Source organism: Neoarius graeffei, chromosome 19 (genome assembly GCF_027579695.1).
Source record: "Neoarius graeffei isolate fNeoGra1 chromosome 19, fNeoGra1.pri, whole genome shotgun sequence".
NCBI classification, from domain to species: domain Eukaryota; kingdom Metazoa; phylum Chordata; class Actinopteri; order Siluriformes; family Ariidae; genus Neoarius; species Neoarius graeffei.
Window position 1 is genome coordinate 28,295,524 of NC_083587.1, and position 26,413 is coordinate 28,321,936.

Here is a 26,413-nt window from a genome sequence, read left to right on the forward strand (position 1 = left end):
CTGACACTATACAAAAAAAATTGAATTGAACTGAGATGATGATGATGTTACAGCTGAGAGTTAGAGCATGTTTGTGTAGAAAAAAATTCTGAACAAAGTTAGAGGTCTAGACTCTTTAGGATTCTTTAGGGCTTGACGAGCTTTACTGCACTGCATTTATTTGTATATGCAGCTCAGAAACCAGAATGCATATACAGGTAGTCGTTGACTTACGACTGCGTTAGGTTACGACTGACTGGTCGTAAATCGATCTGGTCGTAAGTCGGCCTATGTTAAATGAACGTAAGTATATTGTGATGTGTAATGATATTGTAATCATCTTAAAGTCTTATTTTATCAACATTTTCTTATTTCATTACCTTGGCTCATTATTTGGTTTAAGTCAAACACTGCATACTACACTGCGTACAGTACAATTCGTTTAATATGTGCAAAACAAAAAATACAAAATACAGGTGTGAAAAATAGAAAACATTTTAGTTTGAAACATACCAAAATACAAATGTAAAACATAGCAAAATACAAAATTTAGTGACCACTGGCATCGCTGGTGCTTGGCTGTGAGTCGTCTACGTCATCATCAGCTGTTGCAGCGCTCGGGCTGGCGGGAGCATTTGCTCGTTTCATAAACCAGGAGCTGGGGCGGAAACTGTATGATGGAGTGTGCGAGGGAGCGCGAGAGAGACTGCGCATGTGCCTGGAGCTGGGGCGGAAACTGTATGACGGAGTGTGCGAGGGAGCGCGAGAGAGACTGCGCATGTGCCTGGAGCTGGGGCAGAAACTGTATGACGGAGTACGCGAGGGAACGCGAGAGAGACTGCGCATGTGCCTGGAGCTGGGGCGGAAACTGTATGACGGAGTGTGCGAGGGAGCGCGAGAGAGACTGCGCATGTGCCTGGAGCTGGGGCGGAAACTGTATGACGGAGTACGCGAGGGAACGCGAGAGAGACTGCGCATGTGCCTGGAGCTGGGGCGGAAACTGTATGACGGAGTACGCGAGGGAACGCGAGAGAGACTGCGCATGTGCCTGGAGCTGGGGCGGAAACTGTTGTACGCGGCGAGAGGCGCTGCCGGGAGCTGGGATGGAAACTGTCGTACGCTCAGCTAGCTCAGCTGGGAAACACTTGCCAGTCATAACCAGACGGTCGTAAAGTCGATCAGTCGTAAGTCGCATAAGTCGTAAGTCGACGACTACCTGTACCAAGATTCTCACAGTTATTAAAATGCCTTGCATTCAATGTCTAATCCTCAATGATGCAAACACTGGGTGTTTCTGTCAGATAACGCTCAATATAAAACCTGGTCAGATTAATGCCACTGGGGAACATAATGTACAATATTACAAATTTTAGGCAGGATAGGGCGTTCACTCTTTATGCCACATATAAATCTGTCATGCCGAATATGTCACTATTTGCCACACATTGTAGTAGAGAGTGCACGCACATCCAACTTTGTACAGGTGCAGGGTAAAAAAGTCCGTCAATTAAAAAGAAAAAATATACCCGCACACTGTCGCTGCTGCCCTCAGTGATTTTATTGATAGATACACAACATTTCGACTGTAGTAGGTCTTCATCAGGTGTTAACAGGAACAAAGGGTGGGAGGGGATATACAGTATACCCATGAAAATAGGCATTGCTCTCAATTATCCAATCAAGGAGTAAGTAGTATTGATAAACTTATGAGTGTAAAAAATACATACATACAATACATATTTATATACAAATTTTACAATACATTGATCTTATATTGGCGGCACGGTGGTGTAGTGGTTAGCGCTGTCGCCTCACAGCAAGAAGGTCCGGGTTCGAGCCCTGTGGCCGGCGAGGGCCTTTCTGTGTGGAGTTTGCATGTTCTCCCCGTGTCCGCGTGGGTTTCCTCCGGGTGCTCCGGTTTCCCCCACAGTCCAAAGACATGCAGGTTAGGTTAATTGGTGACTCTAAATTGACCGTAGGTGTGAATGTGAGTGTGAATGGTTGTCTGTGTCTATGTGTCAGCCCTGTGATGACCTGGCAACTTGTCCAGGGTGTACCCCGCCTTTCGCCCGTAGTCTGCTGGGATAGGCTCCAGCTTGCCTGCGACCCTGTAGAACAGGATAAAGCGGCTACAGATAATAAGATGAGATGATCATATATTAATACTATAAATGTTGTACATTGGCAATCTTTGCTTACTTATTAGAAAAAACATCTGTTTATCCTTCTTTGTTTTGTTTTTTGTTTTGTAGCACTTGAACAGATTCTGGGGGGAGGGTTTTGATATGCTTTTGATACTGTTTTTACTGTTTTTTTCTAATAAGTAAGCCAAGATTGTCAATGTACAACATTTATAGTATTAATATAAGAACAATGTATTGTAAAATTTGTATATAAAAAATGTATTGTATGCATGTATTTTTTACACTCATAAGTTTATCAATACTACTTATTCCTTGATTGGATAACTGAGAGCAATGCCTATTTTCATGGGTATATATCCCCTCCCACCCTTTGTTCCTGTTAACATCTGACAAAGACCTACTACGGTCGAAACGCTGTGTATCTATCAATAAAATCACTGAGAGCAGCAGCGACAGTGTGCGGGTATATTTTTTTCTTTTTACTATTTGCCACACAAACATAAATAGGCAATGTCACCCAAATACTAATGAAATGCAACAAATGTACTTATTTTATCCATAACAAACAAGTCAGTCACATCTGAACGTTTACATATCCCATGTTTAAAGTCACATCATACCATAGAAATATATAAAAAATACCAAACAGCCAATTTATTTACATAATAGCAGTATCAGAGGTGTTAGAATATAAAATGACAGGCAGTTCTCAACCACTTTTGCACTTTACAGAAGCTCACTGAAAAATCTGATATCTCTACATACTCCGAGGTGTTTGATTGTTTTCTGTTGGAAGTGATCTACTGTATAGATAAAGGTTTGGGGCAGAAATATGACAAAAAGTTCTATGTAGCACAAAGCAAAAATATAAACAGATGTGGCAAAGAATTAATTTACCAGAGAAACCCATCATTCAAGTCTTGAAAGAAATGTTTAGGTAGGTAAAGTAGCTCTGTAATGTGATCAGAGTGTAATTAGTGTCATATCAGTATGCTTGGTGTGCTTCGAGCTATTACTCTCCTCTACGTGCATCTGTTCGCTGTATGTGCCACAAGGAATAATTATTGCACATACCTGCATATGATCAAAGTACAATCACGGTGCATCCGTAAAAGGACTGCATGCTCACAATGACGTAGCCTTGTTCTGTGTTTATTCTACTCTGGTTACCAACTCTGTTTTGGCCTCACACCTTTGTATGTCATTTGCACGCCTGTAAATAAATACCTTCCTGCAATTACATCTATTTGCAGTAAACACCTTGCTGACAGTTAGTACATGTACGCGTGTGCAGTGACTCATGAACATTCAGGGTGTGAACATGAACATTAGAAGGGTCCCCCCCCTTGGCGTTTGTCCTGTTTTGTCACATTATAAGCTGGAATTAAAATGGATTTTTGGAGGGTTAGCACCATTTGATATACACAACATGCCGACCACTTTAAAGGTGCACATTGTTTATTTTTTTTTTAATTGTGACACAAACAATAATTAAGATTAAAAAAAACAACAACCAGAAATCTGGAGTGTGCACAGGTATTCACCTCCTTTCGTATGAAACCCCTAAATAAGAGCTGGTCCAAACAATTCACTTCATAAGTCACATAATTAGTTTATTAAGGTCATGTGACCTTAATCAGTGTCACATGACCTGTCGCCTGGTGTCTGTATAAATCAACCTGTTCTGGAAGGACCCTGACTCTGCAACACTACTAAGCGAGCAACATGAAAACTAAGGAGCCTCCAAACAGCTCAGAGAGAAAGTTGTGGAGAAGTATAGATCAGGGTTGGGTGATAAAAAAAAATATCCCAAACTTTGAAAATCCCAGGGAGCACCATTAACTTCATTATAGCAAAATGGAAAGAATATGTCACCACTACAAACCTGACAAGAGAAGGCCGCCCACCAAAACTCACAGACCAGGCAAGGAGGGCATTAATCAGAGATGCGACAAAGACACCAAAGATAACACTGAAGGAGCTGCAAAGATCCACAGTGGAGATGGGAGGAGCACTTTAAGCCATACACTCCACAGAGTGGGGCTTTATGGAAGAGTGGCCAGAAAAAAAGCCATTGCTTAAAGAAAAAAAAAAGAAAGAAGAAAACACATTTGGAGTTTGCTGAACAGCATGTGGCAGACTCCCCAAACACACGGAAGATTCTCTGGTCAAATGAGACTAAAATTTAACCTTTTGGCCATCATGGGAAATGCCATGTGTGGCACAAACCCATCACCCTGAGAACACCATTCCTACAGTGAAACATGGTGGTGGCAGCATCATGCTGTGGGGATGTTTTTCATCTGCAGGGACAGGAAAGCTGGTCAGGACTGGAGGAAAGATGGATGGCACTAAACACAGGGCAATTCTGGAGGAAAACCCGTTTGAGTCAGCCAGAGGTTTGAGACTGGGACGAAGGTTCACATTTCAGCAGGACAATGAACCTAAACATACTGCTAAAGATACACTGGAGTGGTTTAAAGGGAAATATTTAAATTTCTTGGAATGGCCTAGTCAAAGCCTAGACCTCAATCCAATTGGGAATCTGTGGCATAACTTGAAGATTGCTGTACACCAACGCAACCCATCTAACTTGAAGGAGTTGGAGCAGTTTTGCCTTGAGGAATGGGCAAAAATCTCAGTGGCTAGATGTGCTAAGCTAATAGAGACATACCCCAAGAGACTTGCAGCTGTAACTGCAGCAAAAGGTAGGCATGTTGTGTAAATCAAATGGTGCTAACCCCCCAAAAATCCATTTTAATTCCAGCTTGTAATGTGATAAAACAGGACAAACACCAGAGGGGATGAATACTTTTGCAAGACTTGCAAAAGTATTCATCCATAGATGAATCCAATATTTATATCCACAGATTTGCACTGGCTTGCAGTCAAAATTTGTTTCTTAGAATATTCGCGTATTTTCATTAGTTATAAGTATTTTCCCCTCACCTGCTCTGTGATCTTCTCTTGCCATCTGTAAGTGAGTAGTGGTTTTATTAGCAGCATTATTGGGACCATGAGCAGAGCCGGACGTAAATCGATCTGGTCGTAAGTCGGCCTATGTTAAATGAACGTAAGTATATTGTGATGTGTAATGATATTGTAATCATCTTAAAGTCTTATTTTATCGACATTTTCTTATTTCATTACCTTGGCTCATTATTTGGTTTAAGTCAAACACTGCATACTACACTGCGTACAGTACAATTCGTTTAATATGTGCAAAACAAAAAATACAAAATACAGGTGTGAAAAATAGAAAACATTTTAGTTGGAAACATACCAAAATACAAATGTAAAACATAGCAAAATACAAAATTTAGTGACCACTGGCATCATTGGTGCTTGGCTGCGAGTCGTCTACATCATCATCAGCTGTTGCAGCGCTCGGGCTGGCGGGAGCATTTGCTAGTTTCATAAACCAGGAGCTGGGGCGGAAACTGTATGATGGAGTGTGCGAGGGAGCGCGAGAGAGACTGCGCATGTGCCTGGAGCTGGGGCAGAAACTGTATGACGGAGTACGCGAGGGAACGCGAGAGAGACTGCGCGTGTGCCTGGAGCTGGGGCGGAAACTGTTGTACGTGGCGAGAGGCGCTGCCGGGAGCTGGGACGGAAACTGTCGTACGCTCAGCTAGCTCAGCTGGGAAACACTTGCCAGTCATAACCAGACGGTCGTAAAGTCGATCAGTCGTAAGTCGCATAGGTCGTAAGTCGACGACTACCTGTACCAAGATTCTCACAGTTATTAAAATGCCTTGCATTCAATGTCTAATCCTCAATGATGCAAACACTGGGTGTTTCTGTCAGATAACGCTCAATATAAAACCTGGTCAGATTAATGCCACTGGGGAACATAATGTACAATATTACAAATTTTAGGCAGGATAGCAAACTTTCACGAAAGAGTTTAAACATTTCAATATTTAAACCAGGGCTTTGAACCGGTTCAAGGAACGAAAACGAAAACCGGGAACTTTTTCTATTTCACATGGAACAGAAACGAAACCAGAAACTTTATTATTTTTTATGTTCCAGAACAGAAACGCTTATTAAAAATAATGGTAACCAGTTAATACCGGTTTTTATTTCGTTCCTCAAAGTTTCCGTAGCCTACAAATAAAAAAGCCATTCTTCTCCTGCGCAAGTTTCTATGACCCGCTGGGGTTCACCTCCTGTGTGACGTTCGCTGACTGAATGGAGAGAGCGGGAAGGTGGACTACTATCATGTCTCCATTACTGAGTGTCTGAGCAAAGAAGAGCCTGAACGATGCAACCTCCCTATTGGCTGTTTGTAAAAATGTATCAATTGTTGCCCTTTCCACGGGAATCATCGCGGGCTCGAGAGACGAGACCTGACGAGTTAGTTCGTTGGTAGCAGAACAAAATGTCTGGACACAAATCGGGTTTTCAGAAAAGGAAAGAAAATAAACGGAGGGTTGAAAATACAAAAAAGGAGGCAAAAAATGCAAAACGAGTTTTAAGGTAGGACAAATGGTTAGTTTTCTGAGGCAGCCCGCCGTGGCTGCAGGCTTTCAGTTGTCATTGAATGGTTACTTTTCTGAGGCAGCCCGCCGTGGCTGCCTGCAGGCTTATTTATTATAGCCCATTTAGTTAAAATAGTTGATATAAAATGTTTATAGTTATAGTTATGTGATGGTTGTCCTGATTTAGACTGGTGTGTGGTTTTTTTGGGGGGGGGTTGCGCGATGTTGCACCTGGGTCCAGATTAGGGCAGAACCGGCCCTGGCTACATTTCAGGTGTAGTTTGTTTTATGAATGTATGTACTTGCATAGATGTGTACTTGGTCTTCCAATATGGCGCCTAACAAACTCTCGCGGCGCGGTGACGTCATGCGGTAGCCCTCTATAGGGCCTGACTAGCCTTTGGTAACACACTAAACGAATTATCTTTTCATTTTTGGCACTTTTTCTGTTTGTGTAGATGGGAAGACATACTGAGAATCCAAATCGCCAACATTTGAAATAATTGTTTTAAATTATTTCTTGTCTTATTTAATGAAGGTTGTAATAGAATTAGCCTACATTTGGCTTAAGCTGGATGAGACAGAGACATAACTTTATAGTCATTTGTTAAACAGCTGACAGGGAACGTAATTAACCGTTCCGGGAACGAAATTTTTTTGTTCTAACCGGTTCGGGAACGTCTATTTAATAGTGGAACCCAAAACCGGAAACGTTAAAATTCCGTTTCTGTTCGGAACGAACCAATAGGAAAAAAATTCTGGTTCAAAGCCCTGATTTAAACATCTTGCAAAAATTGACTTAAAAACAGAAAAAAGAAATCTGATAAAGTGTTGCTTAAACATATAATGTAAGCATGGAACATGAAATTGAGTGCATATGTAGATATGTGCTTGCAATATATAATTTGTTCTTTGTAACTAACAAGCGTGCCATTTTCATGGTGGCTAATCAAATGTAATTAAAATAAATGTGCTGAACTGTTTTTGTGGGCGTTCACTCTTTATGCCACACATAAATCTGTCATGCCGAATATGTCACTATTTGCCACACATTGTAGTAGAGAGTGCACACACATCCAATTTTGTACAGGTGCAGGGTAAAAAAGTCCGTCAATTAAAAAGAAAAAAATATACCCGCACACTGTCGCTGCTGCCCTCAGTGATTTTATTGATAGATACACAACATTTCAACTGTAGTAGGTCTTTATCAGGTGTTAACAGGAACAAAGGGTGGGAGGGGATATACAGTATACCCATGAAAATAGGCATTGCTCTCAATTATCCAATCAAGGAGTAAGTAGTATTGATAAACTTATGAGTGTAAAAAATACATACATACAATATATTTTTATATACAAATTTTACAATACATTGATCTTATATTGGCGGCACGGTGGTGTAGTGGTTAGCGCTGTCGCCTCACAGCAAGAAGGTCCGGGTTCGAGCCCCGTGGCCGGCGAGGGCCTTTCTGTGCGGAGTTTGCATGTTCTCCCCGTGTCCGCGTGTGTTTCCTCCGGGTGCTCCGGTTTCCCCCACAGTCCAAAGACATCCAGGTTAGGTTAACTGGTGACTCTAAATTGACCGTAGGTGTGAATGTGAGTGTGAATGGTTGTCTGTGTCTATGTGTCAGCCCTGTGATGACCTGGCAACTTGTCCAGGGTGTACCCCACCTTTCGCCCGTAGTCAGCTGGGATAGGCTCCAGCTTGCCTGCGACCCTGTAGAACAGGATAAAGCGTCTACAGATAATGAGATGAGATGAGATGATCATATATTAATACTATAAATGTTGTACATTGACAATCTTTGCTTACTTATTAGAAAAAAACATCTGTTTATCCTTCTTTGTTTTTTGTTTTGTAGCACTTGAACAGATTCTGGGGGGAGGGTTTTGATATGGTTTTGATACTGTTTTTACTGTTTTTTCTAATAAGTAAGCCAAGATTGTCAATGTACAACATTTATAGTCTTAATATAAGAACAATGTATTGTAAAATTTGTATATAAAAAATTTATTGTATGCATGTATTTTTTACACTCATAAGTTTATCAATACTACTTATTCCTTGATTGGATAACTGAGAGCAATGCCTATTTTCATGGGTATATATCCCCTCCCACCCTTTGTTCCTGTTAACACCTGACGAAGACCTACTACGGTCGAAACGCTGTGTATCTATCAATAAAATCACTGAGAGCAGCAGCGACAGTGTGCGGGTATATTTTTTTCTTTTTACTATTTGCCACACAAACATAAATAGGCAATGTCACCCAAATACTAATGAAATGCAACAAATGTACTTATTTTATCCATAACAAACAAGTCAGTCACATCTGAACATTTACATATCCCATGTTTAAAGTCACATCATACCATAGAAATATATAAAAAATACCAAACAGCCAATTTATTTACATAATAGCAGTATCAGAGGTGTTAGAATATAAAATGACAGGCAGTTCTCAACCACTTTTGCACTTTACAGAAGCTCACTGAAAAATCTGATATCTCTACATACTCCGAGGTGTTTGATTGTTTTCTGTTGGAAGTGATCTACTGTATAGATAAAGGTTTGGGGCAGAAATATGACAAAAAGTTCTATGTAGCACAAAGCAAAAACATAAACAGATGTGGCAAAGAATTAATTTACCAGAGAAACCCATCATTCAAGTCTTGAAAGAAATGTTTATGTAGGTAAAGTAGCTCTGTAATGTGATCAGAGTGTAATTAGTGTCATATCAGTATGCTTGGTGTGCCTCGAGCTATTACTCTCCTCTACGTGCATCTGTTTGCTGTATGTGCCACAAGGACTAATTATTGCACATACCTGCATATGATCAAAGTACAATCACGGTGCATGCGTAAGAGGACTGCATGCTCACAATGACTTAGCCTTGTTCTGTGTTTATTCTACTATGGTTACCAACTCTGTTTTTGCCTCACACCTTTGTATGTCATTTGCACGCCTGTAAATAAATACCTTCCTGCAATTACATCTATTTGCAATAAACACCTTGCTGACAGTTAGTACATGTACGCATGTGCAGAGACTCATGAACATTCAGGGTGTGAACATGAACATTAGAAGGGTCCCCCCACTTTGGCGTTTGTCCTGTTTTGTCGCATTACAAGCTGGAATTAAAATGGATTTTTGGAGGGTTAGCACCATTTGATATACACAACACGCCGACCACTTTAAAGGTGCACATTTTTTTTAATTGTGACACAAACAATAATTAAGATTAAAAAAAAAAAAAACAGAAATCTGGAGTGTGCACAGGTATTCACCTCCTTTCATATGAAACCCCTAAATAAGAGCTGGTCCAAACAATTCACTTCATAAGTCACATAATTAGTTTATTAAGATCTACCTTAATCAGTGTCATATGACCTGTCGCCTGGTGTCTGTATAAATCAACCTGTTCTGGAAGGACCCTGACTCTGCAACACTACTAAGCGAGCAACATGAAAACTAAGGAGCCTCCAAACAGCTCAGAGAGAAAGTTGTGGAGAAGTATAGATCAGGGTTGGGTGATAAAAAAAAATATCCCAAACTTTGAAAATCCCAGGGAGCACCATTAACTTCATTATAGCAAAATGGAAAGAATATGTCACCACTACAAACCTGACAAGAGAAGGCCGCCCACCAAAACTCACAGACCAGGCAAGGAGGGCATTAATCAGAGATGCGACAAAGACACCAAAGATAACACTGAAGGAGCTGCAAAGATCCACAGTGGAGATGGGAGGAGCACTTTAAGCCATACACTCCACAGAGTGGGGCTTTATGGAAGAGTGGCCAGAAAAAAAGCCATTGCTTAAAGAAAAAAAAAGAAAGAAGAAAACACATTTGGAGTTTGCTGAACAGCATGTGGCAGACTCCCCAAACACACGGAAGATTCTCTGGTCAAATGAGACTAAAATTTAACCTTTTGGCCATCATGGGAAATGCCATGTGTGGCACAAACCCATCACCCTGAGAACACCATTCCTACAGTGAAACATGGTGGTGGCAGCATCATGCTGTGGGGATGTTTTTCATCTGCAGGGACAGGAAAGCTGGTCAGGACTGGAGGAAAGATGGATGGCACTAAACACAGGGCAATTCTGGAGGAAAACCCGTTTGAGTCAGCCAGAGGTTTGAGACTGGGACGAAGGTTCACATTTCAGCAGGACAATGAACCTAAACATACTGCTAAAGATACACTGGAGTGGTTTAAAGGGAAATATTTAAATTTCTTGGAATGGCCTAGTCAAAGCCTAGACCTCAATCCAATTGGGAATCTGTGGCATAACTTGAAGATTGCTGTACACCAACGCAACCCATCTAACTTGAAGGAGTTGGAGCAGTTTTGCCTTGAGGAATGGGCAAAAATCTCAGTGGCTAGATGTGCTAAGCTAATAGAGACATACCCCAAGAGACTTGCAGCTGTAACTGCAGCAAAAGGTAGGCATGTTGTGTAAATCAAATGGTGCTAACCCCCCAAAAATCCATTTTAATTCCAGCTTGTAATGTGATAAAACAGGACAAACACCAGAGGGGATGAATACTTTTGCAAGACTTGCAAAAGTATTCATCCATAGATGAATCCAATATTTATATCCACAGATTTGCACTGGCTTGCAGTCAAAATTTGTTTCTTAGAATATTCGCGTATTTTCATTAGTTATAAGTATTTTCCCCTCACCTGCTCTGTGATCTTCTCTTGCCATCTGTAAGTGAGTAGTGGTTTTATTAGCAGCATTATTGGGACCATGAGCAGAGCCGGACGTAAATCGATCTGGTCGTAAGTCGGCCTATGTTAAATGAACGTAAGTATATTGTGATGTGTAATGATATTGTAATCATCTTAAAGTCTTATTTTATCGACATTTTCTTATTTCATTACCTTGGCTCATTATTTGGTTTAAGTCAAACACTGCATACTACACTGCGTACAGTACAATTCGTTTAATATGTGCAAAACAAAAAATACAAAATACAGGTGTGAAAAATAGAAAACATTTTAGTTTGAAACATACCAAAATACAAATGTAAAACATAGCAAAATACAAAATTTAGTGACCACTGGCATCATTGGTGCTTGGCTGCGAGTCGTCTACATCATCATCAGCTGTTGCAGCACTTGGGCTGGCGGGAGCATTTGCTCGTTTCATAAACCAGGAGCTGGGGCGGAAACTGTATGATGGAGTACGCGAGGGAACGCGAGAGAGACTGCGCATGTGCCTGGAGCTGGGGCAGAAACTGTATGACGGAGTACGCGAGGGAACGCGAGAGAGACTGCGCATGTGCCTGGAGCTGGGGCAGAAACTGTATGACGGAGTACGCGAGGGAACGCGAGAGAGACTGCGCATGTGCCTGGAGCTGGGGCGGAAACTGTATGACGGAGTACGCGAGGGAACGCGAGAGAGACTGCGCATGTGCCTGGAGCTGGGGCGGAAACTGTTGTACGTGGCGAGAGGCGCTGCCGGGAGCTGGGATGGAAACTGTCGTACGCTCAGCTAGCTCAGCTGGGAAACACTTGCCAGTCATAACCAGACGGTCGTAAAGTCGATCAGTCGTAAGTCGCATAGGTCGTAAGTCGACGACTACCTGTACCAAGATTCTCACAGTTATTAAAATGCCTTGCATTCAATGTCTAATCCTCAATGATGCAAACACTGGGTGTTTCTGTCAGATAACGCTCAATATAAAACCTGGTCAGATTAATGCCACTGGGGAACATAATGTACAATATTACAAATTTTAGGCAGGATAGCAAACTTTCACGAAAGAGTTTAAACATTTCAATATTTAAACCAGGGCTTTGAACCGGTTCAAGGAACGAAAACGAAAACCGGGAACTTTTTCTATTTCACATGGAACAGAAACGAAACCAGAAACTTTATTATTTTTTATGTTCCGGAACAGAAACGCTTATTAAAAATAATGGTAACCGGTTAATACCGGTTTTTATTTCGTTCCTCAAAGTTTCCGTAGCCTACAAATAAAAAAGCCATTCTTCTCCTGCGCAAGTTTCTATGACCCACTGGGGTTCACTTCCTGTGTGACGTTCGCTGACTGAATGGAGAGAGCGGGAAGGTGGACTACTATCATGTCTCCATTACTGAGTGTCTGAGCAAAGAAGAGCCTGAACGTTGCAACCTCCCTATTGGCTGTTTGTAAAAATGTATCAATTGTTGCCCTTTCCACGGGAATCATCGCGGGCTCGAGAGACGAGACCTGACGAGTTAGTTCGTTGGTAGCAGAACAAAATGTCTGGACACAAATCGGGTTTTCAGAAAAGGAAAGAAAATAAACGGAGGGTTGAAAATACAAAAAAGGAGGCAAAAAATGCAAAACGAGTTTTAAGGTAGGACAAATGGTTAGTTTTCTGAGGCAGCCCGCCGTGGCTGCAGGCTTTCAGTTGTCATTGAATGGTTACTTTTCTGAGGCAGCCCGCCGTGGCTGCCTGCAGGCTTATTTATTATAGCCCATTTAGTTAAAATAGTTGATATAAAATGTTTATAGTTATAGTTATGTGATGGTTGTCCTGATTTAGACTGGTGTTTTGTTTTGTTTTTTGGGGGGGGGGGGTTGCGCGATGTTGCACTCGGGTCCAGATTAGGGCAGAACCGGCCCTGGCTACATTTCAGGTGTAGTTTGTTTTATGAATGTATGTACTTGCATAGATGTGTACTTGGTCTTCCAATATGGCGCCTAACAAACTCTCGCGGCGCGGTGACGTCATGCGGTAGCCCTCTATAGGGCCTGACTAGCCTTTGGTAACACACTAAACGAATTATCTTTTCATTTTTGGCACTTTTTCTGTTTGTGTAGATGGGAAGACATACTGAGAATCCAAATCGCCAACATTTGAAATAATTGTTTTAAATTATTTCTTGTCTTATTTAATGAAGGTTGTAATAGAATTAGCCTACATTTGGCTTAAGCTGGATGAGACAGAGACATAACTTTATAGTCATTTGTTAAACAGCTGACAGGGAACGTAATTAACCGTTCCGGGAACGAAATTTTTTTGTTCTAACCGGTTCGGGAACGTCTATTTAATAGTGGAACCCAAAACCGGAAACGTTAAAATTCCGTTTCTGTTCGGAACGAACCAATAGGAAAAAAATTCTGGTTCAAAGCCCTGATTTAAACATCTTGCAAAAATTGACTTAAAAACAGAAAAAAGAAATCTGATAAAGTGTTGCTTAAACATATAATGTAAGCATGGAACATGAAATTGAGTGCATATGTAGATATGTGCTTGCAATATATAATTTGTTCTTTGTAACTAACAAGCGTGCCATTTTCATGGTGGCTAATCAAATGTAATTAAAATAAATGTGCTGAACTGTTTTTGTGGGCGTTCACTCTTTATGCCACACATAAATCTGTCATGCCGAATATGTCACTATTTGCCACACATTGTAGTAGAGAGTGCACACACATCCAATTTTGTACAGGTGCAGGGTAAAAAAGTCCGTCAATTAAAAAGAAAAAAATATACCCGCACACTGTCGCTGCTGCCCTCAGTGATTTTATTGATAGATACACAACATTTCGACTGTAGTAGGTCTTTATCAGGTGTTAACAGGAACAAAGGGTGGGAGGGGATATACAGTATACCCATGAAAATAGGCATTGCTCTCAATTATCCAATCAAGGAGTAAGTAGTATTGATAAACTTATGAGTGTAAAAAATACATACATACAATATATTTTTATATACAAATTTTACAATACATTGATCTTATATTGGCGGCACGGTGGTGTAGTGGTTAGCGCTGTCGCCTCACAGCAAGAAGGTCCGGGTTCGAGCCCCGTGGCCGGCGAGGGCCTTTCTGTGCGGAGTTTGCATGTTCTCCCCGTGTCCGCGTGTGTTTCCTCCGGGTGCTCCGGTTTCCCCCACAGTCCAAAGACATGCAGGTTAGGTTAACTGGTGACTCTAAATTGACCGTAGGTGTGAATGTGAGTGTGAATGGTTGTCTGTGTCTATGTGTCAGCCCTGTGATGACCTGGAGACTTGTCCAGGGTGTACCCCGCCTTTCGCCCGTAGTCTGCTGGGATAGGCTCCAGCTTGCCTGCGACCCTGTAGAACAGGATAAAGCGGCTACAGATAATGAGATGAGATGATCATATATTAATACTATAAATGTTGTACATTGGCAATCTTTGCTTACTTATTAGAAAAAACATCTGTTTATCCTTCTTTGTTTTGTTTTTTGTTTTGTAGCACTTGAACAGATTCTGGGGGGAGGGTTTTGATATGCTTTTGATACTGTTTTTACTGTTTTTTTCTAATAAGTAAGCCAAGATTGTCAATGTACAACATTTATAGTATTAATATAAGAACAATGTATTGTAAAATTTGTATATAAAAAATGTATTGTATGCATGTATTTTTTACACTCATAAGTTTATCAATACTACCTATTCCTTGATTGGATAACTGAGAGCAATGCCTATTTTCATGGGTATATATCCCCTCCCACCCTTTGTTCCTGTTAACACCTGACGAAGACCTACTACGGTCAAAACGCTGTGTATCTATCAATAAAATCACTGAGAGCAGCAGCGACAGTGTGCGGGTATATTTTTTTCTTTTTACTATTTGCCACACAAACATAAATAGGCAATGTCACCCAAATACTAATGAAATGCAACAAATGTACTTATTTTATCCATAACAAACAAGTCAGTCACATCTGAACGTCTACATATCCCATGTTTAAAGTCACATCATACCATAGAAATATATTAAAAATACCAAACAGCCAATTTATTTACATAATAGCAGTATCAGAGGTGTTAGAATATAAAATGACAGGCAGTTCTCAACCACTTTTGCACTTTACAGAAGCTCACTGAAAAATCTGATATCTCTAAATACTCCGAGGTGTTTGATTGTTTTCTGTTGGAAGTGATCTACTGTATAGATAAAGGTTTGGGGCAGAAATATGACAAAAAGTTCTATGTAGCACAAAGCAAAAACATAAACAGATGTGGCAAAGAATTAATTTACCAGAGAAACCCATCATTCAAGTCTTGAAAGAAATGTTTATGTAGGTAAAGTAGCTCTGTAATGTGATCAGAGTGTAATTAGTGTCATATCAGTATGCTTGGTGTGCCTCGAGCTATTACTCTCCTCTACGTGCATCTGTTTGCTGTATGTGCCACAAGGACTAATTATTGCACATACCTGCATATGATCAAAGTACAATCACGGTGCATGCGTAAAAGGACTGCATGCTCACAATGACTTAGCCTTGTTCTGTGTTTATTCTACTCTGGTTACCAACTCTGTTTTGCCTCACACCTTTGTATGTCATTTGCACGCCTGTAAATAAATACCTTCCTGCAATTACATCTATTTGCAGTAAACACCTTGCTGATAGTTAGTACATGTACGCATGTGCAGAGACTCATGAACATTCAGGGTGTGAACATGAACATTAGAAGGGTCCCCACCCCTTGGCGTTTGTCCTGTTTTGTCGCATTATAAGCTGGAATTAAAATGGATTTTTGGAGGGTTAGCACCATTTGATATACACAACATGCCGACCACTTTAAAGGTGCACATTGTTTTTTTTTTTAATTGTGACACAAACAATAATTAAGATTAAAAAAAAAAAAACAGAAATCTGGAGTGCGTATAGGTATTCACCTCCTTTCGTATGAAACCCCTAAATAAGAGCTGGTCCAAACAATTCACTTCATAAGTCACATAATTAGTTTATTAAGATCTACCTTAATCAGTGTCATATGACCTGTCGCCTGGTGTCTGTATAAATCAACCTGTTCTGGAAGGACCCTGACTCTGCAACACTACTAAGCGAGCAACATGAAAACTAAGGAGCCTCCAAACAGCTCAGAGAGAAAGTTGTGGAGAAGTATAGATCAGGGTTGGGTGATAAAAAAAAATATCCCAAACTTTGAAAATCCCAGGGAGCACCATTAACTTCATTATAGCAAAATGGAAAGAATATGTCACCACTACAAACCTGACAAGAGAAGGCCGCCCACCAAAACTCACAGACCAGGCAAGGAGGGCATTAATCAGAGATGCAACAAAGGCACCAAAGATAACACTGAAGGAGCTGCAAAGATCCACAGTGGAGATGGGAGGATCTGTCCATAGGAGCACTTTAAGCCATACACTCCACAGAGTGGGGCTTTATGGAAGAGTGGCCAGAAAAAAAAGCCATTGCTTAAAGAAAAAAAAGAAAGAAGAAAACACATTTGGAGTTTGCTGAACAGCATGTGGCAGACTCCCCAAACACACGGAAGATTCTCTGGTCAAATGAGACTAAAATTTAACTTTTTGGCCATCATGGGACATGCCATGTGTGGCGCAAACTCAACACCCTGAGAACACCATTCCTACAGTGAAACATGGTGGTGGCAGCATCATGCTGTGGGGATGTTTTTCATCTGCAGGGACAGGAAAGCTGGTCAGGACTGGAGGAAAGATGGATGGCACTAAACACAGGGCAATTCTGGAGGAAAACCTGTTTGAGTCAGCCAGAGGTTTGAGACTGGGACGAAGGTTCACATTTCAGCAGGACAATGAACCTAAACATACTGCTAAAGATACACTGGAGTGGTTTAAAGGGAAATATTTAAATTTCTTGGAATGGCCTAATCAAAGCCTAGACCTCAATCCAATTGGGAATCTGTGGCATAACTTGAAGATTGCTGTACACCAACGCAACCCATCTAACTTGAAGGAGTTGGAGCAGTTTTGCCTTGAGGAATGGGCAAAAATCTCAGGGCTAGATGTGTTAAGCTAATAGAGACATACCCCAAGAGACTTGCAGCTGTAACTGCAGCAAAAGGTAGGCATGTTGTGTAAATCAAATGGTGCTAACCCCCCAAATATCCATTTTAATTCCAGCTTGTAATGTGATAAAACAGGACAAACACCAGAGGGGATGAATACTTTTGCAAGACTTGCAAAAGTATTCATCCATAGATGAATCCAATACTTATATCCACAGATTTGCACTGGCTTGCAGTCAAAATTTGCTTCTTAGAATATTCGCGTATTTTCATTAGTTATAAGTATTTTCCCCTCACCTGCTCTGTGATCTTCTCTTGCCATCTGTAAGTGAGTAGTGGTTTTATTAGCAGCATTATTGGGACCATGAGCAGAGCCTGGACCATCAGGAATATTTGGACAGCTTTCTGGGGGAAAAATAAAAACAGATTGGTATTTAAAGTGCTATCAGTGTGTGTGTGTGTGTGTGTGTGTGTGTGTGTGTGTGTGTGTGTGTGTGTGTGTGTGTGTGTGTGAGAAAGAGAGAGAGAGAGAGAGAGAGAGAGAGAGAGAGAGAATGTCCTCATTCTATTGTCTCTCCATTGGAGTTTTAAATCAATCCTCCTAGTTTTGTTAAAAGAACATTAAAGCATATAATGTTAATCAATATACTATGTAGTCCATTATAGTGTATTTCATTATAGTACATTACATAAACGACATGAATTCAAACCTGTCCACTGTAGATTGATTTCTCGTCAGCCTGGTAGTTGAAAAACATCATGTTGATGAAGATGAGGAGGATACTACTGTCACACTGCACGCCCATGCACCACTTGAACAGGATGAGGAAGACGAGGTACCCGAACAGAGACAGCAGAAAGATGACCTCCGGCACGAAGCGCAGCAACACATTTTGGACATTTCTGAAATGTCTGGATAATAGCCAAAAATGTTTGTTTTATAGGACTACAGAAGTGCTCATCAACAGAACTACTTCTAGTGAATTGCATGAATACATACATGTAATTGACTACACTGAGCGTCAGACCAAAGGTCATGTGACAAACTCCAACTATAACTGCCATCTTCATCTTATAGGAGTTTAGGAAGGAGAGTTTATTTGATGCAATATTCCACACCTATAAGTAAAATACAATATGTAAAAAAAAAAAGTCCAGTGAAAGCAAGAATCTTATACACACATGCTGCTTAAAAAATTTTATCATTTTCAAATCACACCAGACCTGACTTTTAATTAAATTCATACTTGGGATCATACCTTCATATACCTTCATATGAGGACTGAAATATCATGTGCAAATTCTCATCTCATCTCATTATCTCTAGCTGCTTTATCCTGTTCTACAGGGTCGTAGGCAAGCTGGAGCCTATCCCAGCTGACTACAGGCGAAAGGCGGGGTACACCCTGGACAAGTCGCCAGGTCATCACAGGGCTGACACATAGACACAGACAACCATTCACACTCACATTCACACCTACGGTCAATTTAGAGTCACCAGTTAACCTAACCTGCATGTCTTTGGACTGTGGGGGAAAGCGGAGCACCCGGAGGAAACACACGCGGACACGGGGAGAACATGCAAACTCCACACAGAAAGGCCCTCGCCGGCCACGGGGCTCGAACCCGGACCTTCTTGCTGTGAGGCAACAGTACTAACCACTACACCACCATGCTGCCCTCATGTGCAAATTGATTCAACATAAATTACATTCTAATTACACTATATGGCCAAATGTTTGTGGACACCTGACCATCACACCCGTACGTGGTGTTTCCCCAAACTACTGCCACAAAACCGAAGCACCTTTCAATGGAAATAAGAGGCCCAAATCTGTTCCAGCATGACAATGCCATTGTGAAAGCTCAATAAAGACATGGTGTGCCAAGGTTGGTGTGGAAGTGCTCAAGTGACCTGCGTCTGGAATGGAATGTTCCACAAGCACATGTTAGTGTGATGGTCAGATGTCCACAAACATTTGGCGATACTACAGCCTGGGAACCTACACTAAAAGCCTCAGAAGGAGCTTCTTCGCGCAGGCAGTCTGTGTGCTAAGCAAGGATGCTTCTCAGGGGCTGCATCCCCAAATCACCTTAAACACCTCATAAACGCATCCTGTCCATATGTTTACATAATCTATATTATTTTAAACATTATATTTATATTTATTATATTAATATTTATAATATTTTATATTTATAATGTTTTATACTGGGGCGGCACGGTGGTGTAGTGGTTAGTACTGTCACCTCACAGGAAGAAGGTCCAGGTTCGAGCCCCGTGGCCGGCGAGGGCCTTTCTGTGTGGAGTTTGCATGTTCTCCCCGTGTCCGCGTGGGTTTCCTCCGGGTGCTCCGGTTTCCCCCACAGTCCAAAGACATGCAGGTTAGGTTAACTGGTGACTCTAAATTGACCGTAGGTGTGAATGTGAGTGTGAATGGTTGTCTGTTTCCATGTGTCAGCCCTGTGATGACCTGGCGACTTGTCCAGGGTGTACCCCGCCTTTCGCCCGTAGTCAGCTGGGATAGGCTCCAGCTTGCCTGCGACCCTGTAGAACAGGATAAAGCGGCTAGAGGTAATGAGATGAGATGTTCAGGGACAGGTATTTACAGTATACTGAGCTCACGTGACACTTTAACTGCATGCAATAGGACTCCACTGACCACTGAAATATATACAGGCAATTATAGGCAATGCATTTATGGAAATGCCGGAATAAATCTAGTGGGATAAATCAGGTACTACACTTAAATTTCAGTCAAACTATCAGAAGTGAAGAAAAACAAGAGAATACAAAACCACCAAAAATGGATTTAAAAAACTGAGCTAATCAAAATGACACAGTATAGAAGTGTGATGATATATCAAGATGACATGACATCCTGTATAATGTATGCGACTGTTATGTGCACTGACTGGGTCGATGCCAAGCATGTATGGAGTTCCAGAGTAAACTCCTGGCACTGCAGGGTCCAAATGCAGATGACCAGAACTGTGCAGGGTTTGATTGCTGAAAAATAGAAAAGAAAAATACAAAATAGATTGTGATCATGACAATATGTACAACCCCGATTCCAAAAAAGTTGGGACAAAGTACAAATTGTAAATAAAAATGGAATGCAATAATTTACAAATCTCAAAAACTGATATTGTATTCACAATAGAACATAAACAACATATCAAATATCAAAAGTGAGACATTTTGAAATTTCATGCCAAATATTGGCTCATTTGAAATTTCATGACAGCAACACATCTCAAAAAAGTTGGGACAGGGGCAATAAGAGGCTGGAAAAGTTAAAGGTGCAAAAAAGGAACAGCTGGAGGACCAAATTGCAACTCATTAGGTCAATTGGCAATAGGTCATTGACATGACTGGGTATAAAAAGAGCATCTTGGAGTGGCAGTGGCTCTCAGAAGTAAAGATGGGAATCGGATCGCCAATCCCCTTAATTCTGCGCCGACAAATAGTGGAGCAATATCAGAAAGGAGTTCGACAGTGTAAAATTGCAAAGAGTTTGAACATATCATCATCTACAGTGCATAATATCATCAAAAGATTCAGAGAATCTGGAAGAATCTCATTTAAAATGGACTGTGGCAAAGTGGAAAACTGTTCTGTGGTCAGACGAATCAAAATTTGAAGTTCTTTATGGAAATCAGGGACGCTGTGTCATTCGGACTAAAGAGGAGAAGGACGACCCAAGTTGTTATCAGCGCTCAGTTCAGAAGCCTGCATCTCTGATGGTATGGGGTTGCATTAGTGCGTGTGGCATGGGCAGCTTACACATCTGGAAAGACACCATCAATGCTGAAAGGTATATCCAGGTTCTAGAGCAACATATGCTCCCATCCAGACGACGTCTCTTTCAGGGAAGACCTTGCATTTTCCAACATGACAATGCCAAACCACATACTGCATCAATTACAGCATCATGGCTGCGTAGAAGAAGGGTCCGGGTACTGAACTGGCCAGCCTGCAGTCCAGATCTTTCACCCATAGAAAACATTTGGCGCATCATAAAACGGAAGATATGACAAAAAAGACCTAAGACAGTTGAGCAACTAGAATCCTACATTAGACAAGAATGGGTTAACATTCCTATCCCTAAACTTGAGCAACTCATCTATGTTCTATTCTGAATAAAATATAGAATTTTTAAACTTCCACATCATTGCATTCCATTTTTAGTTACAATTTGTACTTTGTCCCAACTTTTTTGGAATCAGGGTTGTATCAGTGGTATGGCTTTGTGTAAGAGTTACTTCTGCGATTTGACGCATATTAAATATCTAATGCACAGATAAATCGATATGGTTATATATTTTTATCTTTCATGATTTACTGAAGATACATAAAACACTAGTTATTGAGCTCAGAAAACAGTGTGAAGGAAATTGTTTAAATCTCTTAAGCGACATCATTCTTGCTGCTGAGATCAAAGATATTGAGGAGAAGTGGAAAATGTGTGTTAAAAGCAGCAAACTGAGCCTGTTCTCTCAACCTCTCAGAGTCTCACCTCCAGGGTCCACTGGGCCAGAACATGGCTCTGACGCTCCATGACGAGCTGAGGATGTTGAAGGATTTGGAGAAGCAGTCATTATAAATGAGACCAGTGTAGATGGAGAAAAGGCCCATCAGCAGGACAATGTAGCGCCCGCCCACCAGCATGGACAAGATCTGGAGGAAAACAATTACTAAAACTCTGGAAAGGAGAAGAAGAGGGAAAAAAAGTGGTCTGCAAAAACTGCATGCAGTATCAGGTCAGTGTTGTGATGTTAACTGACATTAGCACACACTGATTGTAGCTGGGAGTAGGCTTGGGCAGTATCAAGGTATTATGGTATACCAGGGTATTTAGAAATTCTGATGGTATGATTTTCAATACCATCAAAACTATAAACGCTCCTCTTTCTGTCCAACTAATACGGAGATGCTGTATTGAAGTGACGCATTATTGTACACAGCACATGCCACCCAAGGTCACTGTACTGATGAGAAAGGGAATGATTACGTTGTATGCTCTGTGACAATGAGGAAGTGGACTGGTGTTGTTGAAATAAATGAAGGCTGAACTTTTTAAACTCTTCAACAAAGAGTTACCTCCACATTTCCCTAGTGCTCAACTTCTACACTGGTGACTGTGTTTACTCTCAAGTTTACCATGCATGGTGGCTAACACTAGGGTTGGGCGATGTCTACCGAACTGACGTATGACGATGTCTATAGTGAAACATCAAGATGGACGATGACATGAGGGGTGTCCGTCTTATGGGCTACTCTTAGAAAGGTACTGTAATTTTTTGAGATACTTGACTTTTTAAATTAATTAGGCCTATTATTATTAATAACTATTAGTAATGACTATTTCTATTTTTTCCACATTTGAGCCCATTCAAACCTACTCACTCGGTCTTTCCTTTCTTTTATTGATGATGTAATCAGCACAAAAAAGGCTAAAAGACACTTTCTCCAATGAACACTGTTTTCACAAGCTAAGATGGTAGTATACTAGCATACTAGCCAGCACTAATACCATTGCAGAGACAACACAGACAAAGACACATTCTCTTTTGCTTTTAGAAAGCATTTCCCAGCTGAAGTGTTCCCGGATTTACTGAAGCAGGCACAAACCTGGTAGATTTAAAATAACTTTTATTTTAACCTAACTTAAAACATGCTTTCACTGGGCAGTAAATCGTGTGATTAAAAAAGCTGTTTTTCCTTTAGTAACTCAGGTACAAGGAGCTATTATAATAATCAGAATAAATCCATCCTTCAGTTTTTGCACTCTCTGGCTGACAGTGCTTAAAATACATAGTGGTCAGTTCTACATATTTTTTTAAACACAAATACCATCATATATTTTAGACTCTGGTGAAATGTCAGGACGGTATGAATTTAATAAATTGTGCCCAAGCCTAGCTGGCAGCATTAGCGAACCTAACCGACTCTTCAGAAATCACAAATTTTCAATGATAATATCTGGCTACGGGGCGGCATGGTGGTGTAGTGGTTAGCACTGTCGCCTCACAGCAAGAAGGTCCTGGGTTCGAGCCCAGCAGCCGGCGAGGGCCTTTCTGTGTGGAGTTTGCATGTTCTCCCCGTGTCCGCGTGGGTTTCCTCCGGGTGCTCCGGTTTCCCCCACAGTCCAAAGACATGCAGGTTAGGCTAATTGGTGGCTCTAAATTGACCGTAGGTCTGAATGTGAGTGTGAATGGTTGTCTGTGTCTATGTGTCAGCCCTGCGATGACCTGGCGATTTGTCCAGGGTGTACCCCGCCTCTCACCCGTAGTCAGCTGGGATAGGCTCCAGCTTGCCTGTGACCCCGTACAGGATAAGCGGCTACAGATGATGGATGGATGGATGGATGGATATCTGGCTACGTTATAAGCTGCACCTGTTTTAACTAACTTACCAATCCTTTACTGAGAACTGTTTTGTGCATCAACAGGCAGAGCTGAGCAGCTGAGTATATTTCTAGGCTGCAAAAATGTAAATAAAAGCCTGAAACAGAAATAGTCATATTGCAAAACAGTCTTCTATAGAATTAGTATAAATGTAAATGACTATGAAAGATTTCTAACATTTTTTATCTTTATAAATGGCACCTTTAAAGGTCTTGGACTCATCCTGGTCTCATCTCTGGTTTATGCTGATATAGGCCATGATGTCACTATTGAGCCTCCTGGAGTTCAAGATTTCTCATAGTGCCACCCAGTGGACATAACCTGTATGGGCTACTTTTGCAGTGGTTTGTTTGGTCATTTTCCATAATGAATTACACACATTTCACTTGAACACTCGTACCTCATTCTTCTGCTGGTTTAACTTCTGCTCCTTCATGATGATCCAGGCAGCCATCAATGTCATGACGAGTCCGTGACCACAGTCACCGAACATCACAGCGAACAGAAACGGGAATGTCACTATGGTATATGGAGCTAAGATGGAATGAGAAAGAAAGTGTTAACTGTCTCTTTACATTTCACAGCAATACCACTGTTAAAACCTTGATACAATCCTAAATCTTCTATTTGTGTATATATTACGGCTGAATATTTGGGATACCAAGAGACACAAATCTTTCCCTAAGTGGTCATGCAGGACCATTAGGTATTCCTGTCTCCTGTCCTCTAGTACAGTGATTCTCAAACTGTGGTACACGTACCACTAGTGGTACGCGGGCTCCATTCTAGTGGTACGCCAAAGAATCACTTAATTAAATATAAATAAATTTTAAAAAATAAAATAAAACATGAAATACTATCCATAATATCCGAATGGATGAAAATATCAACAGATGACAAGAAAATGAAAGGAGATACAAATTAAGTTAATAATTTTAAAAAGTTTGCAAGTGCTTCTGGGTAGCCATACGTAGCATACGTACGCATTCCCGCCGGTTCCGCTGACAGACGGTTATCTGCCATTGGTAGACTAGGCTGTGATGGGAAAAGGTGGAGGTGGCTTTGCTAATTATGACGAGTACGACAAAATTACTGTCGTGGCTTACAGTAAATCCGCGAATGGGAGCGTGGATCAGGGGAGAGGGAGAACTGAAGAGGACGTGTGTGAGCCGAGCGTGGATGCTAACGACAGTGGCAAAAACAACCCCAGAACTGCTAGCAAACAGCAGAAACCAGTGAGGAGGAAGTATGATGAAAAATACATAAAACTGGGATTAATCTGCAGCGGGACAGAGGAGCTGCCCAGGCCGCAGTGTGTTGTATGCGGGGACGTTCTGAGCAATGAGTCCATGAAACCATCGCATCTCAAACGGCATCTTACAACCAAACACACAGCACTAAAGGACAAACCAATGGATTTTTTTTTTTTTTTTTATGAAAACGTGATGAACTGAAGCAGTCCAAGTCCACCATTCTGTCCTATGGTACACCCGTAGCCAAAGCACAGGAAGCTTCATATCGTGCCAGCCTCCTGATCGCCAGAGCCAGTAAGCCGCACACAATCGGGGAACTGCTGTGTTTGCCATTAGCCAAAGAGATGACACGTATCATGTGTGGAGAGAAAGCTGCCAGAGAGTTAAACTTGGTGCCACTTTCAAATGACACCGTGTCAAGGAGAATAAACGACATGGCTGACGATGTTAAAAAGACACTGATTGAGCGCATTAAGAACAGTAGTATTTTACCATACAGCTTGATGAGACTACAGATGTTGCAGATTTGGCCAATTTATTTGATTCATTATTTAAGTACAGTGTTTTATTTTCCTATATTTAAACACAGTGTTACTGTTCAAAGTACTGTGTGTAATGTTACAGTGGCCAACAATATTAAATATACTTGTTAAATAAAACCTCCGCCTTGTTTTTAATGAATACTTAGGCCTACTACGCTACTGTATTTTAATGTTGGTCATTATGGTGGTACTTGGAAAGCCAAGTATTTTCTGAGGTGGTACTTGGTGAAAAAAGTTTGAGAACCACTGCTCTAGTACACAGCAAACAATAAGCCCAAAAGGGACTCAAGGTTTTACAATACAGTTGTTTAACACACATACAGTGGTGCTTGAAAGTTTGTGAACCCTTTAGAATTTTCTATATTTCTGCATAAATATGACCTAAAACATCATCAGATTTTCACACAAGTCCTAAAAGTAGATAAAGAGAACCCAGTTAAACAAATGAGACAAAAATATTATACTTGGTCATTTTTTTATTGAGGAAAATGATCCAATATTAGATCTGTGAGTGGCAAAAGTATGTGAACCTCTAGGATTAGCAGTTAATTTGAAGGTGAAATTAGTGTATCATGGCACGAACAAAGGAGATTTCTGAGGACCTCAGAAAAAGCGTTGTTGATGCTCATCAGGCTGGAAAAGGTTACAAAACCATCTCTAAAGAGTTTGGACTCCACCAATCCATAGTCAGACAGATTGTGTACAAATAGAGGAAATTCAAGACCATTGTTACCCTCCCCAGGAGTGGTCGACCAACAAAGATCACTCCAAGAGCAAGGCGTGTAATAGTTGGCAAGGTCACAAAAGACCCCAGGGTAACATCTAAGCAACTG

General features: G+C 41.0%; 1 protein-coding gene across 1 annotated transcript in view; it reads right to left on the reverse strand.

Moving 5' to 3' along the window:
- Positions 1 to 26,413, reverse strand: part of si:ch73-173p19.2 (V-type proton ATPase 116 kDa subunit a 1) — a 44,847-nt gene that overhangs the window by 4,304 nt on the left and 14,130 nt on the right. The window contains exons 11-16 of the mRNA XM_060900875.1: positions 24,186 to 24,319; positions 21,895 to 22,055; positions 20,291 to 20,384; positions 18,375 to 18,493; positions 18,085 to 18,286; positions 17,672 to 17,779 (exon numbers count right to left, since the gene is read on the reverse strand). Coding sequence (XP_060756858.1) covers positions 17,672 to 17,779; positions 18,085 to 18,286; positions 18,375 to 18,493; positions 20,291 to 20,384; positions 21,895 to 22,055; positions 24,186 to 24,319 — 818 coding nt within the window. The remainder of the gene's footprint in view (positions 1 to 17,671; positions 17,780 to 18,084; positions 18,287 to 18,374; positions 18,494 to 20,290; positions 20,385 to 21,894; positions 22,056 to 24,185; positions 24,320 to 26,413) is intronic.